General features: G+C 37.8%; 1 protein-coding gene and 1 long non-coding RNA gene across 3 annotated transcripts in view; one reads left to right on the forward strand and one right to left on the reverse strand.

The window, feature by feature from the left end:
* The first annotated feature begins 1,775 nt into the window (after positions 1-1,775).
* LOC124147733 (probable ATP-dependent RNA helicase DHX37) overlaps positions 1,776-18,844 on the forward strand; it is a 99,751-nt gene continuing 82,682 nt past the window's right edge. Inside the window, exons 1-2 of one of the 2 annotated variants that reach the window (XM_046518484.2) lie at positions 1,776-2,137; positions 2,738-2,932. In XM_046518484.2, the coding sequence (XP_046374440.2) occupies positions 2,057-2,137; positions 2,738-2,932 (276 nt within the window). In that variant the 5' untranslated portion in view covers positions 1,776-2,056. The remainder of the gene's footprint in view (positions 2,138-2,737; positions 2,933-18,844) is intronic. The other variant, XM_046518485.2, reaches the window with a different exon arrangement.
* On the reverse strand, positions 9,532-10,372 carry LOC125372129. The gene is made up of 3 exons (XR_007217985.1): positions 10,193-10,372; positions 9,794-9,854; positions 9,532-9,549 (listed from the first exon to the last, which is right to left on the reverse strand). It is a non-coding gene; the product is annotated as an uncharacterized LOC125372129 (long non-coding RNA).

Consider the following 18,844-nt stretch of genomic DNA (forward strand, 5'->3'; position numbering starts at 1 on the left):
TAAAGCAAATTGTAACCGTGAAAACTATATATCATCATTTTGACAATACAAAGTACATAGATAACAGAATTGTGTTGTGTGAATTGTAATTGTTAATACAGATAGGACCATGCACGGTGAAAGATTAAAATCAACATACGTGTGTTTGTTTACATTCGGATCAAAACAGCGAGTTTTATCTCTGACAATCTATTTGGCTTTCCAAATTTAATTCAGCTTAATATCCATTTTGATATGTACTTAGTGGTGTTAAATATTATTGAGTGAACGAAATAGCCTTTATTTTCAAAACAATTTAAATTCAAATGTAATATTACCTTTAATAATAAATATTGTGATTATAGTTCACTCTATTGGCAATGTTTCACAAGTTGTTGAGATAATAAAAGCCAAATTAAAGACAAAGCCTGATTTTTCTCGGGCCATCCATATTTCATTAAAATGCCACAAGGGTGTGTAGGTTTTTTTCAGCTCCCGAAACAAGAAAGGTAACTGATTTTAAAAGTTGTGTTTCCACGACTATATTAAAGTCAGTTAACTCCCTTGCCTCGGAAAGCTGGTTTAGTCAACTTGATTAACATCTCGTATACTAAAGTTGTAATAGGACTACATGAATTCTTCAGTTTAAAATCTCCTTCAAAGTCATTATATAAAAGTATAATGCCCATTGTTGATTCCATGTGTTGAACACAACCTATGCAGATTTGCCAAACACCAAGAGTTTTTAAGATATCAGGAACACAAAATGTAGATATTCCAAAGTCATGCATTGTTTAGGGATAATGTGTACCCAAAACATCTATCAAAATATCTATATAAATATAAAACCGTCAGATATCAACTCTTGAGTTAAATTAGGAGACGATCTTGAAGTTTCCCGAGCACAATATTCCGTTTTGTCTCATCGCTGTTATATACTTTTTTTACGTTAATGTCGGATGACAGGTCGAACGTGATCGTAATGGGCAATTCATCTCGCCCCTCAACATAGATCCAAACTTGTCTGCTGTTATACCTAAAATCACATACGCAAGGCATAAGAGACAAATCCGTTATTTCGAACTTTGAAAATTCTAAACGTAGAATGTAGCTATATGTCATTAAAAGAAAGCAATCAATGCTGACAGAATTTGTTTATGGAAACTAAATGTAATGGCTATATATTAATAGTTTTAAATAACATAACTGGATATTTACATTGGATCTTGTATTGACAAATGTGTACGTGTATTGGGGCTTATTACAGCTGAAAACATATTTGTTTTACATACTATCATTCCTAATATTATTAATTAAAAAACGCATCACAATCGCGATTCTTAAATGTCGAAATAGACAAATAACATACCTTTTCACTGCAAGATCACTGTTTACTTATTTTTTAATCATGGTTCGAAACATGCATTTTGGAAATTAATGATGAACAGAAAAAAATGTTAAAGTTGGATTATTTTTCAGCAAACAATTTAAATATTTGTCACAGATATTTACAGTATTAAATAAGTTGTTATCCATAAAAGTGTGTCTACCTTATATCACAGAGGTTTCATTCTTTGTAAACTAGCGTTAAGCGAATGTTACTGTAACAATTATTACAAGTGAACAGAAACAGAAAAAGAGTTTGTGGTGGGCACAATATTAAAGTCGTGGTTCGGCTTGTCCCGGAATGACGAGACTGGGACCCTGCCTCCGTTGGTTGCCGCACACTACACAAAGGCGAAGGCCAGTCTAACAACAGTAAAAAAGACTTACTACTTGATAACATTAGCGCTGAGGTTTGATCAAGGGAACGATCGAGTCAGTTTCCGGACCATTCGTGATCAATTCGTGTCATTCCAGGCAAAGCCTAATACGTCTTCTCGCGGGTTACGGAAAAGAGCCAGTGGTCACGAATGTACCCTCCCCTTTCCCAGATTACACACATTACTTTTTCGAGTATTATTACTAAGGGACATAACTCTTCCCGTTTATTTACTCGCGTGTATACTGCGAGCACGTTTCTCTTCGAATCAGCTGGGATGTTATCTGTTGTGTTGTAAGGGATACTATATTACTAATGGGGAAATCTAAGCGTAAATTCAACTGGAAAGCTAGGCAACAGACAACCATTGCTGTAGACCATAGTGAGCAGAAAAAGGTAAATATCAGGAGGCATGGTTTACTGATTACATGAAAAATATGTTAGAGAGTTAGAAACAGAAAGATCTATATACGTCTTTGAAACAGTTGAATTATATCTCTGAAAGTGTTTTTAGTTCAAATGCTGTTAAATGTGATCTGGACATAGACAATGTGCCTGACACCAATCTCACAATCTCCTTAATGGGACCACCATTCACCCCGTGCGCCGTGCGCTCATCAGGATACATGTACTCAAACTCACTTTAATACCTTCAGACTCTTCTTGTGTTTTCTCACACAACTGTTCACTCGGTATGCTGCTGTTCATGAGTGATGTTGGTAACTGATTTTGACTATCCTACAATTACTATTTGTAAATGAATAACATAATTAAGCCTACTAGAATATATAGTTTCTGTAAAAACAAAAGGACAATTTCAAGAGGTCTGTTTCCTGTACTTGGAATGAGTCAAGGATAGCAAAGGAAAGGGTCAGTTTGTACTGCATAGGAATCATGCAAAACACAGTCTGTAAGCATGGTAGGACAACTTTGACTGGTTAAGAAAGAGCTATGATTTAAACTTTATTTTGATGAAGAATTGTTTTAATTTCCCAGATAAGACTAGATCTAAAGGAAGACACCACAAAAGAAGAATCTGTCCAAGAGGAAGACAGCAATGCTCTGGTCCTGCCTGGTAAGAAACGTCCGACTAAGAAGAGGAATGACAACACACCACGAGTGAAGAAACTCAGCAAGAAGGAGAGGAAAAGGTTGCAGAAGGTCATAGAAGTGAAAGAAAAGAAATCAAAGGTAAAATCACAACCATGTTCTCAATGAAATCTGTGATATCCAGATATGCTGTTTGTCTGTTTGTTATGAATATGTAGATGCTAAAGAATGGCAACAAATATTGGACCTTATGGCTCGCATCCGTCTGGTGGTATTACTATTAGATCCCCAGATCTGGGAACATGTATAAACCGAATTGGAGCAGAGATGTCTGGACACAGTGTGATATGTCAGGGCTAGATTTAACTATATATGACATGCACTAGCATGACTTGTGCATCCTGATATTTTAAAAATGCCACTTATTATATATTTCTACATGCACCAAGTTCGTGTCAACATTTTACAGATTTGTGACTGACTTACAAGCAGGTTTTCTGCACAACATCAATCTAAGACTGTACAATTTATTAACCATTCTAATGATTCTACATTGATTGCTATTCCCAGTGTTATGTGTAATTTGTCATTGATCTTTGGGCTTGACATCATCACACTGAAGGCAGAAGACTATTATGTGCACATATACCTGTGATGATTTACTGCAATATGTTATTATCCCCTGCCACGAAGTGGAAGGGGGATGTAGGAATGGGTGCTGTCTGTCTGTCCATCCGTCACGTTTCGTTTCTGGAGCAGAGCTCAAAAACCATGAGAGATATCTTAACCTAACTTGGCACATGGATAGGTCTAGTGGTGAACTGGTGCCTTCTGATAGTTTGGGATTTTTTAAAATGTATTTTTCGAGTTTCCATGTGAATGAATTTGACTTACACAGTAGTATAAGTAATGACAGTTCTGTCGCAACTCCACTGGAGCCAGATTTATATACCTATACTGCTACTACAGAGGGAATTTTTTATGCAAAAATGATGATGCGATTCAACGATCGTCATGAATCGTATCAAAAGAACCATCAATATTAATTAATAATGGATAAAATTTACTATAGCCCACGAGGATATTGGAAAGGTATAGGAGCAATACAAAAATTAGCCACTGCGGCTAAGGTATCTAAAGATGTGGCCAAGGATCGGCTAAAGAAACAAGCAATGTGGCAAATATACCTACCGGCACCGCATTATATCCTGATGTCATCAGGCTGACCTCTTGTTTCTTCCCCATGGTAAGGTAAGACCCAAAATATATGAATACGCTTTAACCGCAGTGGATGTGGCTAGTCGCTACAAGGAGGCTGAACCATTAACCTCGAAAGATTCAACAGTAGTAGCTAATGCACTGAGCCGCATATATAAATGCGGACCACTAAAATGTCCCAAGTTATAGCAAGTAGATCCTGGTCGCGAGTTTATGGGATCAGTAGCTAAATTATTAACAAAGCACGATGTTGAAATCAGGCCCACCGTAGTCAAGCTATCGTTAAAAGATTTAACCAGACATTAGCGGAAAGTTTGTTTGGATATCAGTATGGGATTGAAATGAAATCGGAACGATTAAGATCAACCGAATGGGTGACATGATTATCAGCTGTTGTTTCAGCGCTGAATAATGAAGTAACGAGATAAATCAGGAAGAAACCATCCGATGCGATTAAAATGAAATCTGTGACTTCCAAATCTTCAACACCGAGGAGAGGCAAAGAACAAAAACTTCTAGATAGAGAAGCGTAAGCGTAAGATATTTATACTAGCCCGGTGAACTCGAAGGAGGCCTACGTCGTGCAACCGATCCGATTTGGTCCCTTAAGATATATAACATTAGTCGGTAGGTTATGAAAGAAGGAGAACCTATTCTTTATTATCTTAAAGATGGACCGGGCAGGGCATTTGTACGAAAAAAGTTGCTCATAGTTCCCAACAATACAGTATTACCACCATAACCAGAAGCATAGGTAGTTACACCATCCTTTTATCAATCCATCTCTTTGAATCTAAGGGGGATAATGATGTCTTGTTCATTCTTAATCCATATATCCTTCGATTGACACTTCTTAAAATGTTCATCTCGTGTTTGAATGTTCTACCATTGAATAATGCTTCTTTATACTGTTCGTGTTTGATATGCTTTTTTACCACATACTTCTTAACACCCTTAGCTTTTCATATCTCTCTATTAACAGTCTTAATCCGACATACTCCGCTATAGGGGTCCAAGCACATTCATCCTTCATCTTACCTAACACCTTTAAATTTACTACACTGTGCAGTGGATTATCTTTTGGGTAATCGCTCGTGTCGTACATATCTATTTTTTCTGCCATATCTTTATATACATCCTCGGTTTGTATTTCCATCAGCAAAGGATCAGTATCCATGGTATCGGTATATAACACCTCGCATCTATCACCGTATTGCTTCTTAAGTTTGTTGTAATAAAAGTCATACATTAAGTGTTTTGACAAGTCAAGAATACTCATACTCTGTTGAATTTTATATTACTCTTCTGCATATGTAGTGCAGCTAAGTCGTTATCAAATATCTTGCTTCTGTTAAAAGCCGGACTGGCTATAAGTTTCTTGAGTCTTTCTTCCTCATTAGATCTGACTAATTTGACATCAACACGCTTCCTTAGATTCTCCATAGTTTTACCAAATACTGAGTTATTCGTGAGCTTATATAGGTTCTTTTGAAATCGCTGGTAGACATCTTTCTTAAATCTGTGTTCAGCTTTGATCAAACTTTAGAACTCTGTGTATTTTCTTTATTTTCATGCCTAAGGATAGATATAACTGGAGATTTCTGTAGTGAACTATATATTTTGTCTTATCCATCAAATTTGGTACAAGTTTTTCTATGTTACCTGACCTAGCAGCGTTAGAAATTGGCACTAGTCCTGTAGTCCTTACCAAACTGCCCAATAGTAAAGGTATCCTAAGGACTAGTAGAAATTGGCCCGTTTTGAGGGTTTTGCTATATGTTATCATTATAAGGACTAGTGGACAAAAACTGTTAGTTTCTAACCCTGCCTAGTGTTGCCCATCAAGGAGTGTTAATATTCCGACATCCAATCTTTATTTACCATTAATCTTTCGGGAGCTAGCAGATAATTGTTATGGTCTTTGTGATATACCAAGTCAGCTTCTAGTATGTACCCTTTATTCACATCGGAATCTGTGGGGATCGATATCATTCACATCAACCCACTCAAAACCACCCGTGGGTAAAGTTTGACTCATAGCCCATCTGTACAAATTGTTGGTGTCGAGATATAATTTATTATTAGCCTTAGAATACCTTTTCGCTGTCACTGATATACCACCCCTTAATCCTTTCTCAACAAACAAGAGCATATCGTAATCGATGAGTAATTTTAGTTCTACACCGGTCTGCTTCAACAATGCATCCCATTGGACTGGAATAGTACCATGCCGGGTCCAAGCCGTATTATTTTAAACATGTCTTTCTAAATATCTCAAATATATCGGCGAGTAACAGTACATCGGTTTTTAAGTACAGATCGTGATAATCACCTAAATTCTTACAACCTAATTTATCCCACACCGTCAGAGCGTGTTCATAAATGGCATTGGTTATTTTAGATTCTGTTAAGTTACTATAGCATGATTCGAGGGGTGGTGATTTAGTTTCGTCAAATCTAGGCCAATCATCCATATATTCGTAAGGATATACACCTTTTCTCAACAACAAATGACGAGTTATCTGATCAGTATATTGATTTGTTATTGCAAAGTCATCGGGATTGTTCGCATTAGCTAAATTGTCCAGGGAAGATAACAGAAACTGTACGGAGTCTATGAATCTAAGCCCATTACTTTGATTTGTTCTAGCTTTCCCATCCTTGTCCGTATAAGGCTGAAAAAAAAGAAAAAATGGTTCTCAGGCAATAGCTTTTGAAAATATCGTGCGGGCGGCCCTTTTTTTGGGTTGTGTACACACTAGTAAGAATCCAAATCCGTATATCGCTGTGTATAAGGCGAGTTTTACATAACTAGAATTAGGAGGCTTTCAAGGTATGTGTGTGTGTGGGGGGGAGGAGGGGGTGTCGTCTTATACACAGGGTTAAGTATTTTATGGGGGGTTTCCGCAACACATAGACATTACTGTGGGCAAGGAACACCGGAAATACCATGTCAACAAATCTGTACTTAAATGCTCAAATTAATCATGTAATTACACAGTCTGGTTGTGGAAAGAGTTCATAATATATCTGGACTTATGTTGGTAATCTATTTAATAATTTTATTTAATATTTCATTCAATATTGTTTCAATTCATTTCGGCAAAATCGTATGTGAAGTGATCGGAAGATCGCACAACTCACTGTTACTTACAGCAACCACGGTCATATTACCGCTATTGACGCCTTGAAACGAACTTTAGTGGATAGAGAATGGATATATATATATATCATAAATGCCATACATTGAATCGCTGAAAGTCATACTTGTTGTAGTTTGACTATTATATGTCAACATTAAGTTTTTGCAATCGCGGGCGCATGGACGGTGATTGGTCAAATTCTTCCATTCGAAAACATTTCCGGCAATGGCGATCAGCTGAACCCAAGTGCTACGCTTATGGTTATTAATTCATTTCACATATATATAGTAAATCTGCAACTACACATGATATTGGAATGAATTATTCCTGACAAAATAATAGTTTCAGATACAATTCTTCCGCTCATTGTGTAAAAATTCTTTTAAGTTATTTTATTGGTCGAATCACCGTTAGATTCCGAGAAAAGTGTATACAGCTGAATGCTACTTCCAGCTTAGTTTACGAGACAAGACACACGGTAATCTTAATCTCTGCATATAAAACAATGCCAATCAGAACAGGAAATACAATTTAATCGGCTAATCATTATGTTAAGTGATGTTTTATCTCAAATTTGAAATTTGTATTGACTAAGTTTAATTGATATAATCTGTTACGTTTCCCTGAATTCGCTGAAGGGCTACGAGGTAATTTTTTTTTTCTGTGGAAGACAAACACATTTTTATTGCAAATGTAGAGATTTTGTATGCCCTAGTGATGTGCTATATTCAGATTTGCTTTATAGCCGGGGTATATAAATTAGCATCGATTTCCCGCTTATTTTACGAGAAAAATAACCCCTGCATTGTCCCTCATACAGTACACAAATACCATTGAATTTGTATTTGAATACCATCATCATGTCTAGTGATGTTGTATTGCTTATTTAATGTTTTCATTGACCAAATTTACAAACAGCAAAGCAAGCACACAAACTCCTATTGCCCCCATGACCATAACACACGAGATGCGCAGTAAAGCAGTGCGCATGAAAAGGGAAGTAACTGCATGTTATATAATAAAAAAATAATATTGGATCGCATTGTTTTTAAGTAATTTGTAGCATTTCACAGTTGAGGTCGTGTGTTCAAGACACCGAACATTTAAGGATTTTTTTTTTTGAAAATGGAAATAAAAACGAAACGTGCGGCAGACTTTATGATGATGCGGCGGTGCCTGAGAACCAAGAATATTAATTTTTTATCCTAATGTATAGTTTTAGAGATATATTTTTCCATATTAGGAATCCACGTTAAGCCACCATTGGTCTTTGAGATAGCTTGCATAATGAGATGAGAATCATATCCTCTAAGGTTGTGAAACACAATGGGGATGGGTATTGTTTGAGAATTCATTTTTAGTTTCAAGTTACTCTGGTTATGCGCCAATAATTACCCGTGATGTGGCAATGATCTCTTACGGAATCCCCATTCAGGGGTTTATTCAAATCGTTGACTTTTTAAAGTTATAAGCCCTCCAATCATCCCTTGCCATACACATGGGTTTCTTACGCGATACATTTTCCCTGATTATTCTCTCTTTATTTTGTAGATATTCTAGGAACTTTTCCGCTGCATCAGGACCTCTGTAAATCACGGGCGGGGTTGTTTTCCCATCATACCTTACAACTATATACCCAAACCCACAAGGAATATGTTCTTGAGTTTTGTATGTAAAACTACATTCAGTATTGTGTTCGGTATTTTCTATAGGGTTGATAAGTGCTTTCGAAGTCAGTGTAAATTATGTACGGTACTGGCATTTGATTACAAAATGTTCAAATTTTAGTATATTTTTTCCCTCTTTAGGCATATCGATCCTGATAGCAGTCTGTCCAACACCTCTGCAGTCTTCTTTATGCGCTTCTAATAGATCTTGTCTGCTGTACCCATGCAGGCATCTTTCGCAGAAATATTTTTTTCATTCATGTTTTGTTTGATCGCATAATAGCCTGCTCAACTCTATCATCCCTGGCTGCCCCAGAGTTATGTCCCTTGAAACCCTGCAGTCCCTGACACTGACAAGGCCTGCACACTGGCCTCCCTGGCAGTATTATTGGAAAATCACACTTATCATTTTTGATGCACTTTTTCTACCAGAAACTTGCTTTTAATATACATTTATCATATACCATTGTAAAGAGGATTAAGTATACTGTAATATTCTTTGTTGTTATTGTCTCTAACCTTTCTTATTTTCTAATTACAGGTGTTTACAAGTGAAATAAAACTTGAAAACACTGAAAAAATGAAAACAGACAATGAATTTTGGCTCAAATTGTATTAAAAATCACAAAAATAAATCACAGATACAAGATAAACATAACACAGTGGCCTTGTCATCTTGGACGGCACAGGTAATCCCAGGTATTACAGGCTTAATTCTCTTCATGCACATCTGTAAACAAATAAACAAGTTTTCAACTCTTGGTACTGACTTTGTTTTCTATACTGATGTCACATATTACTTATGATACACTTACAGCCTCTCAGGTAAACTTGTTAACACAGGTAAACTTGTTAACGCAGGTAAACTCGTTAACCCAGGTAAAAACACAAATATTTGATTTATTTTGTTCTTTTTCAGGATTTGAAACAAAAATTAAGTTTTTAAGTTTTTAAATAGTAATTTATCACATTACCTGAACATTGAACCACAGCTACTATAAGAATGACATCACAGAGAAGATATCACAGATTGATCTGAAAGGAGGGAAAGATTGTAAAAGGACGGAAAGATCGTAAATTCAAGTTCTGCAAATATACAAGTTGTGATAACATATTTACAATACACTGCTATTTACAATTGCATAATAAAATAAATCAGTACTTTATTACATCAATTAATAAATAAATAATTATTACAGTTACTAAAATTTAAATTAAGTTGTAAAAAACAAGAAAACAAACATGAATATGGAAATAAATTTTATTCAAATTGAGTGAAATATAAGGACATACGACAAACTGGCAAACTACAATTCAGATTGCGATCAGAAAATGTAATTAAAAAAAAAAAAGAGATACGTCATGCCACTCACCTTTGTTGTTGTTGTGATCGCTCGTTCACTTGTAGGCTGCATTCTCATTCGTCGCACTGATAATCTGTTCAAACACAGAATCATTGTAAAACAGTTGGAAAAAATCAATAGCACGATACTTCACTCACCGTGTCAATATATATTCTTGAGTCCGGTCGCCTCTTCAAAATCCCTCATGTCTCCACTGTTGTGGTCCCTCTGCCACTCACATTCTTGAAAGTTGGCGGGGGGAGGGGGGGGGGCACCTCGTCGAAACCGTCAAAATCTTCACAAAAATATTCGCGAAATTCCCTCTCCCCTTCGCGTAAATTATTCAAATCAAACACATTATTATTCCCGATAGAGTCGTTGTTAGTCATCTGATCGCTATCCGAATCGTAGTTCGCCGCCATTACGCTAGATTTACGATTCAAGCGAGAAAAATACCTGTCGCGAAAACAGGTGACATATTCGCGATTTTCTCGCCAAAAAACCTGGGAAATTCAATCGAATGACGTGTCATTACGTGTAGATCTCGTTTCCATATTTAGAACGAGATTACACACGAGAAAGGAAGTAGAAAGAGCGATTTTGTAAACACGGTCTTGCCGACCAATTTATCGGGCAGCCGTGTGTGGGACTTGGACAGTAGCTGCCCGATTTTTCGGGCAGCCGGGTACTGGGACATGGTTTATGCTGCCCGATAAATCGGGCAGTCGGGGCGAAAGGGTTAAACTCTTTATCCACGTATAATGATATTTACCATCTTTTTTCGATCAGAAATGAATTGATTCTGGGAATATGTTCTGGAGCGGAGCTTATCCTGTGTACAACAATTCCTTTAGGAGAATGTCCAAAAACATTTTCGCCTTATCAATTTGCGAGATTGGTGTAGGTTCATCTATACCATCAAGGTTGAGTCCGTCGTTTTGGGAATAGCTAGAAGGTCTATTTGCAATTTTAGAATCTGCAATGCTGATCTTATCATCATTCTGAAACAGTCATCGCCTTTATTTTTTACATTAATTATGTTTTTTTTCTTTTTATAATACGAGGGTAAATCTATATAAGATCCACCTTTGAAAGGCATATAATTTGCTATGTCTAAATATAAACTATGGATTCTATCCACACCCCAACCCGAACCTCTATTAGTCCAGTGTTCTAAAGTTTCTTGTATCCGCTGCAATGAAGTATCTAATGATGCACTTATAGAATCAGGTTCAGTTATAACTTCTTGGTTGCTCCGGAAATAAGGTTTGGTATATTCAGCGTCATTTTTACTCAATGACATTTTAGCCGTTAGCTGGTATTTTATACTATTTAAATCATCTAACTCCTCGTTAATTTTGCTCGATACGATGGGCTTAACATCATTAACATCCATGTTGGAATTAATATCCATCTTCCAACCTCTTAGATATTTACCAACGTCGGCTGTGGGTACAAATCTTACCTCAACCGGTTGATTTTTATCAACATCAACATTCAGTAAATCAATCAATTCAGCTTTTCTCATTCGAGCATAACCTCTCAGCCCACCTTTTTTTTGCTTGAGCTTTGAGTTCTCTAACAGTCTGGGGTTTGTTGTATTCCAAACCGAGTAAATCAATCAATTCAGCTTTTCTCATTCAAGAATAACCTCTCAGCCCACTTTTTTTTGCTTGAGCTTTGAGTTCTCTAACAGTCTGGGGTTTGTTGTATTCCAAACCGAGTAAATCCATCAATTCAACTTTTCTCTGAGAATAACCTCTCAGCCCACTTTTTTTTGCTTGAGCTTTAAGTTCTCTAACAGTCTGGGGTTTGTTGTATTCCAAACCGAGTAAATCAATCAATTCAGCTTTTCTCATTCGAGAAAAACCCCATAGACCACATTGTTTTGCCAAAGCCTTTAACTCTCTGACAAAGACCATTGTGATGTGATGGTATGTGCAAAATGAGTCAAATGTCTAAATGGTTATATTTTCATATATCTAAATACGTATTCCCCCCAACCTATTCCTCTCTTTGATGTAATCTCTCTTCCTAGTGTAAATAATCTGGTTCCTGACCCTATCAGCGCTGTGTTTCTTACATAAACAATAATGACCTTTGACCCCTTTCCCACATACAGAACATGTATAATTCACATTTCCTTGTCTGATGTAAAAAGCATGAATTCCGCAATATATACCAACGCAACATCTGTTGCATTGAATTGGTTTACCCATGAGTGTAAATCTACACAAATTCATGGTTTTACACCTATCATATCATTTGTCTAAATGCAAATCACACCTCCACTTGGTGGGTGAGTCATCGCTCAGCTGATATGTAATAGATCATAGCTTCTGCGTAATTGTGTAGGTAAAAATAGACACACCGGTCATGGTGTCATAGCTGATAAGACTCAGCCTGACATAGTGCATAATAGATCATAGCTTATGCATAATAATGTAGCTAAATATAGACACACCAGTCAACCCAAAAACTATAAACGCTATCTCATGGTTTTTCTGAGCCTCTGACGGTGTATAAAACTGAGAGAATGTTGGCCTTGGCATTGGGTCAAGTGTCTTTCCGTAAACAAGGAAGTATTCATGCATGGCAGATTCAACATCCTTAAACGTTTGAGTTGAATGTCCTTGTTTATGAAGTTCATCATTGATAAAATCTAATATCTCCATTTTGCGCCTGGCCCATTGTGACTGGGCTGTTTTGAGTTGTTCTAATGCTTTATTATGTTGTTTACGCTCCTCTTCAATTTCTTTAGCGTTTAATTCCCTCGTAGTAGAAAATAAAAAATTACTCCCCGAAAAAGCTGGATCATTAACAAAAGCTCCACCGACCATCATCGCAATTGATGCCATGCTGTGTTCAATAATACTATATATAAAATATTTAAATGTTTAATTACCTCATTATGTCTTCTGGGATAAGCCCTTGTTTGATTAGCATATCTTTTGTAGCCATTGCTAGGCCTACATCTAGGACACTCATACCCATATCATAACCATTAAAATCTAGCTTGGGTGGTATGGCTTTAGCAATCATTTTAGCTATACGGGCATAGCCAATGGCCAAGCCGCTGACAACCGCTGAATGATACATTGCTTTTACCAGCATTTTACCGTCTGTAACTGGAGTAGTCATTGCTCTATAACATTACATGAGGGCTTAACTCTAATTGAACCTCATCTAATTTTTGTACTTGTGGTGTTTTCTCTTCTCCGGTTATATAAAACCATACCGCTGCTATAGCAACAACTCTTAGTACATAGGGAGCCCAAGTTTTAATTAGGCTATGTTCAGTGTTTGAACTGTAGGCCTTTGCCTTCCTCGCTAGCGCACCCTTCCTACCAGCTGCGACTTTTCGAGGATTCTTAGTCACTCTGACTTGTGGTGCAATCGCTTGTGGTGATTGTGCAATCGGTGTTTCCACAATCACTTGTGTTTCCTCGTTCACTTGTTGTATTTCCGTCTCCATTATTAGTAAGTGGGCACGTATGTTTAAATTGACAATACCTAGCTGTTATTAAAGTGGTTTTTCGAAGTGGAACATTCGTATCTATGATAAAACTCACAGCTTACTGCGCTTATAGCGTGTTCAATGATTGGGTCTTCCTCTAGAAATTCGCATAAATACATGCGATTTTCTGCCGGGATAGGAAGAAACGTACTAGCTACAACTGTGTATAGTTGTAACATAGCTGAACATATTGTTTTAGTCATGGTAGCTCCCAGTCTAGACTCGTAACTCGCGTACAGTTTTTTAATTTCTTCGTCGGTCATGTTATCAATTTTTTCAGTGGAAAAAATTTCCCCCAAATATTGGGAACATTTTCCACCTGCTACCAAAGCCGTGAGTCTTTCTTTATGTTGATCGCTATGTTGATCTGTAACTACGGGCTCATCTTGGAGCAGTTGTTCGATAAGTTCACCGCATTCCACAGCGTCCAACCCAGAATTGAAAATCAAGGGGGGACTTGTCCCCCCATCATGTACAAAATAGGGGAGACTGGGTCTGGGTTGGACACTGATTCCATAATGTAATACCTAAGGAGATATTTAAGTCCAACACAATAAAATATTGCATATCCAAAACAGCCCGAAATAATAAACTGTTGCGAAAGAATGAGTATTTCAAACCACATTATTACATAAACACTGCTAATGTTCAATTCATCGCATTATTTGCTATAATCTGCTCTATTTTTGGAAATTTTGCTATATTTTTGCCAAATTTTGCTATGTTTTTGCTCAGCAGTTGCTATATTCTCCTATATTTTTGCTCAGATGTTGCTATATTTGCTCAGCAGTTGCTATATTTTTGCTACAATTTTGCTATTTTTGCTAAGCAATTGCATAAGCAGCTGGTTGATCGGTTTTTAATACGAATTTACAGTGCTTCGTTTCCGCTAACAGTTTTCTAACTTTATCTCACTCGAGCTTGGTAGAAATAACATCATTTTATCGTAGACATTCCTCATATGAATCTCGGTCTTTACAATGAAACAGGGCTACCCATTTGGTCTGCTCTCTGAGATCTTTCAGAACAGAGTTGTATTTTTGAGTAAGTACCCAAAAGCTAGGCTCCATATGCCGTCCGGATAATTCTAAATTCTTTACTCGCACTGCAGTCGTATATTATGAAAAGGGTTGATTCGCCTTTGTATTTTTCGTGACATACTCGTAAACAGTCTTGTAAATGATCGCCTGGATCAACTTTGTACACCCCGGGATCATTCATTACCCAATCTCTCAATAGGTATGTTTTATTAACATTAGTAGTCGGGCACAGTATACTAATATGACCAAAAACATTCCGATAATGATTTTGTAAAATATCTAGAATAAAAGCTGTTTTTCCGCAACCTGTTTCCCCGCAGATGACAGCGCAGTGCGGTTCTTTAGGTAAAAGATTATTAATAGATCGCTTGCACGAATATTCCATTCTGTATATTAAGTTGCGCGTCCATAATCACGTACAAATATATGTTTAATTTACCAGCCGCTTTGAAGAGCTTCGTTATCTGTATAGTAACACCCTCACTGGCATTTTCTATTCTCCGCCCACTATCGTTTTGTTCGTCATCATCTGTGTAGTGGTTTGTAACAATAAGTGAAGAAAGGTACTTCGTGTTAAAAAGCCCTTTTATTCAGACCATGTGGTCAGCATGGTGGCCATCTTGTTACAACTCAAGGGGGAGCACTCTCGTTGGCTTAGCTGCTAGATACTGCTTGGGTATGACTAATTAATATAGATTAATGGACTTCTGTTGACATTAACACTTATCATTACATCTCCCTTTCTAAGTTGAAATTAACATTATATAAACTCTGAATTAAACTGGTAACAATGTAAACACTTTAAAGCCTGGCTAAGCACATCAACAATAGATAAGTTTAATTTCTTTTCTTTTCTTTTTTCTTTTTCAATGAGTGCTTAAAATGACACATCATGTCAAATTGATCATGTTCAGTTCCTTCCTGATGAGTGTCTCTTCTTGTCATTAAGTTTGCACATTTATGATGGCTTGCCATTCTCTTAACTTTAGAACTTAAACTAAACTCAATTAAAGTCTCTGACAAAAACCTAGTCTACTGAAAATCAACTTCCGAAACATGAAACTTTAACAGTTTAGAATTCACACATCACTCGGTTTCGATCAGGCGAGATGGCTTGTTGATGACTCGGCCAGATCGTGTTGTAGTACCACTCTGCTGTGCTTCGGGAGTTGTCAAGCAAGTTGTAGTTGTTGTTGTTGCAGGCTGGTTATTTGTAATGCGAGGTGTGTTGTCATGAGGAGTAAGGAGGAGATCACGGCGATTTCGTCTCAGCCTTCCACCTAACATGGTCCGTTATCACTGAACAGTTCAACTGGTGAACCATGTCTGGCAAATATGGATCGTAGTGCTTTGATGATGGCTTGGCTGGACTGATTTGGCAAAGCAATGACTTCTGGGAAGTTAGAGTATGTGTCCACAACTAATAGATAGTCTTTTGAGTAGAGTTCAAAAAGATCAGTGGAGACATACTGCCATGGCTGAGTAGCTACTGGGTGAGGTGATAGTGGTTCAGGTTGATGACGATGACGATAGTTCAAGCACGTCTCACATCCACTTACCATGACATCTACGTCATGATTCATTCGAGGCCAGAATAGAACTTCTCTAGCTCTCTGCTTGCATTTTTCTTGACCCAGATGTCCTGCATGTATTTTCTGCAACATCAGTTTCCGCATACCTTTGGGCACGACGATGCGGTTGCCTTTGAAGACTACTCCGTCAATACATGAAAGTTCATCTCGATAATTCCAGAAATCATCCAGGTTTCTTGGGCACTGTGAATGTTCATTAGGCCAACCTGTCAAGATGATTGCTTTTAGAGCTGTCATTTCTGGATCTATGATGCTTTCTGCTCTGATCTGTGCGAATCTGTCGGTTGACACCTGCACTGTTGACAAGATACTGTCAACATACATTTGTACATCTGCTTCAGTTGTACTGGTGGGTGACTGATCACTAGGAAAGTTCCTTGACAGGGTATCTGCTGCATACATCTCTCGACCAGGAGTGTACATTACCTCCATGTCATATTTCTGCATGCGAAGACGGAAACGTTGAATGCGTGGAGGACAGTCATTCAGAGCTTTCTTGAAGATGGGAATCAGTGGTTTATGGTCAGTTTCTGCAAGAAACTTTCTCCCATACACATATTGATGGAACCGTTCAGCTCCAAAACACATTGCTAGTGCTTCCTTCTCGATCTGTGCGTAGTGAGTCTCTGCAGTGGTCATCGCCCTTGACGCATATGCTACTGGCATCCATGCATCTTCATGTTGTTGCAGCAGTATGGCACCAAGTCCATGTTTTGATGCATCTGTAGACACTTTGATGGGTTTCTTGGTATCATAGAATTGAAGAACCGGTCTTTGTGAGATGAGGTTTCGAAGTTCTTCCCATGATTTGTCCTGTTCATGAGACCAAGACCAATGACTGTCTTTTTCCAACAGCTGCCTAAGTGGTGCTGATTTTGTTGAGAGGTCTTGAATGTACCTTCCAAGGTAATTAACCATCCCAAGGAACCGTTGCAGTTCCTTCTTTTCTGTGGGTTTCTGAAGATCCATGATGGCTTTCACCTTGTTAGGGTCTGGTTTGAGTCCATCAACAGAAATTCTATCTCCCAGGAAGGTAAGCTCTGTGACACCCACTTCACATTTCTCTCTATTCAATTTCAGACCACTGTCTCTACACTTCTGAAGTACTGCTTTCAGTCGCTCGTTGTGCTCTCTGGTGTCTTTACCAAAGATGATCATGTCATCCATACTGGTGTCTACAAGCAGTATCATACCCAAGCAGTATCTAGCAGCTAAGCCAACGAGAGTGCTCCCCCTTGAGTTGTAACAAGATGGCCACCATGCTGACCACATGGTCTGAATAAAAGGGCTTTTTAACACGAAGTACCTTTCTTCACGAGTTGGGAGTTTATAGTGTTCTCTCTGAACTGCTAGATTCAAATTGCGAGGATCTAGGCATATTCTCAATTTCCCTTGTTTCTTGTGCACAATCACCATCGAACTAACCCATTCAGTAGGTTCTGTAACCTCTGTGATCACTCCAAGTGATTTCATTCTGTTCAACTCTTCTTTAAGTTGATCATGGAGAGCAATTGGCACTTTTCTACAAGCTTCTATGACTGGTGTGACTCCTTTGTCCACTTTTATGGTATGTTCACCAGGCAAGCATCCAAGCCCTGTGAATACATCTTGATATTCACTTAGAATATCTTCTGGCTTTGTAGAATTCTGGCTGTTCAAATTTTTCTCATCAACATTGATTTCGTAAACTCTACGAACCAAGTTCAGTCTCTCACAATCCTCCACACCAAGGATACATCTATTGTTGTCTGGCGTTACCATGAATACAGTCTTGTATGGTTTACCTTTGTAGGTGACTGTGAGCTCTGCCTGTCCTTCAACAGGTATGTCAATTCCACCATAAGCTTTTAGGCTCATCTTAGGAGGTTCTAATGGTGGCTGGTATTTTAGTTTATTCCACTGTGACAAGCTGATGAGGTTCATGTCTGAGCCGCTGTCAAGTTTGAGGGGTACCTGTGTTCCATTTATGTTAAGTGACATCATCCAAGCCTTTGAGTTAGAGACCCTCTGACTGTCTGTATCCACAACATCAACGAAGAATTCTGCATCTTCTGGTGGATAATCACATGCTTCTGCATCAATATCATAGACACGTCGGGATCGACCTGAATGAGATCTACATTGTGTAGCAAAATGTCCGAGAAGACCACATTTCAAACACTTTTGACCAGATGCTGGACATTTCTGTTTTTGGGTATGATTTCTTCCACACCGTCCACAAAGCTCTTGTTTTACTGTTTCTTGTTTACTTGTTTGCTTGTAGTTCATTTTCTGTTTTGGTTTTGACTTTGGTTTGGATTTTATGTAATGAACTGCACAATCTTCACTTACTTCTTTAGCTTGACAACTTGCCATTTCTGCAGCACGACATGTGTCTATTGCTTTTGAAAGAGTTAATCTATCATCACGCAGTAATTTCTCTCGATAAGCACTGTTGTACACGCCACACACTATTCTGTCTCTAACCAAACTGTCTTTGAGTTGTCCAAATTCACAAGATTTAGCTTTTTGTTGCAATTCACTAACATACTGA

The sequence above is a fragment of the Haliotis rufescens genome, unplaced genomic scaffold (genome assembly GCF_023055435.1).
Source record: "Haliotis rufescens isolate VD_foot unplaced genomic scaffold, xgHalRufe1.0.p SCAF_36, whole genome shotgun sequence".
Taxonomy (NCBI): Eukaryota; Metazoa; Mollusca; class Gastropoda; order Lepetellida; family Haliotidae; genus Haliotis; species Haliotis rufescens.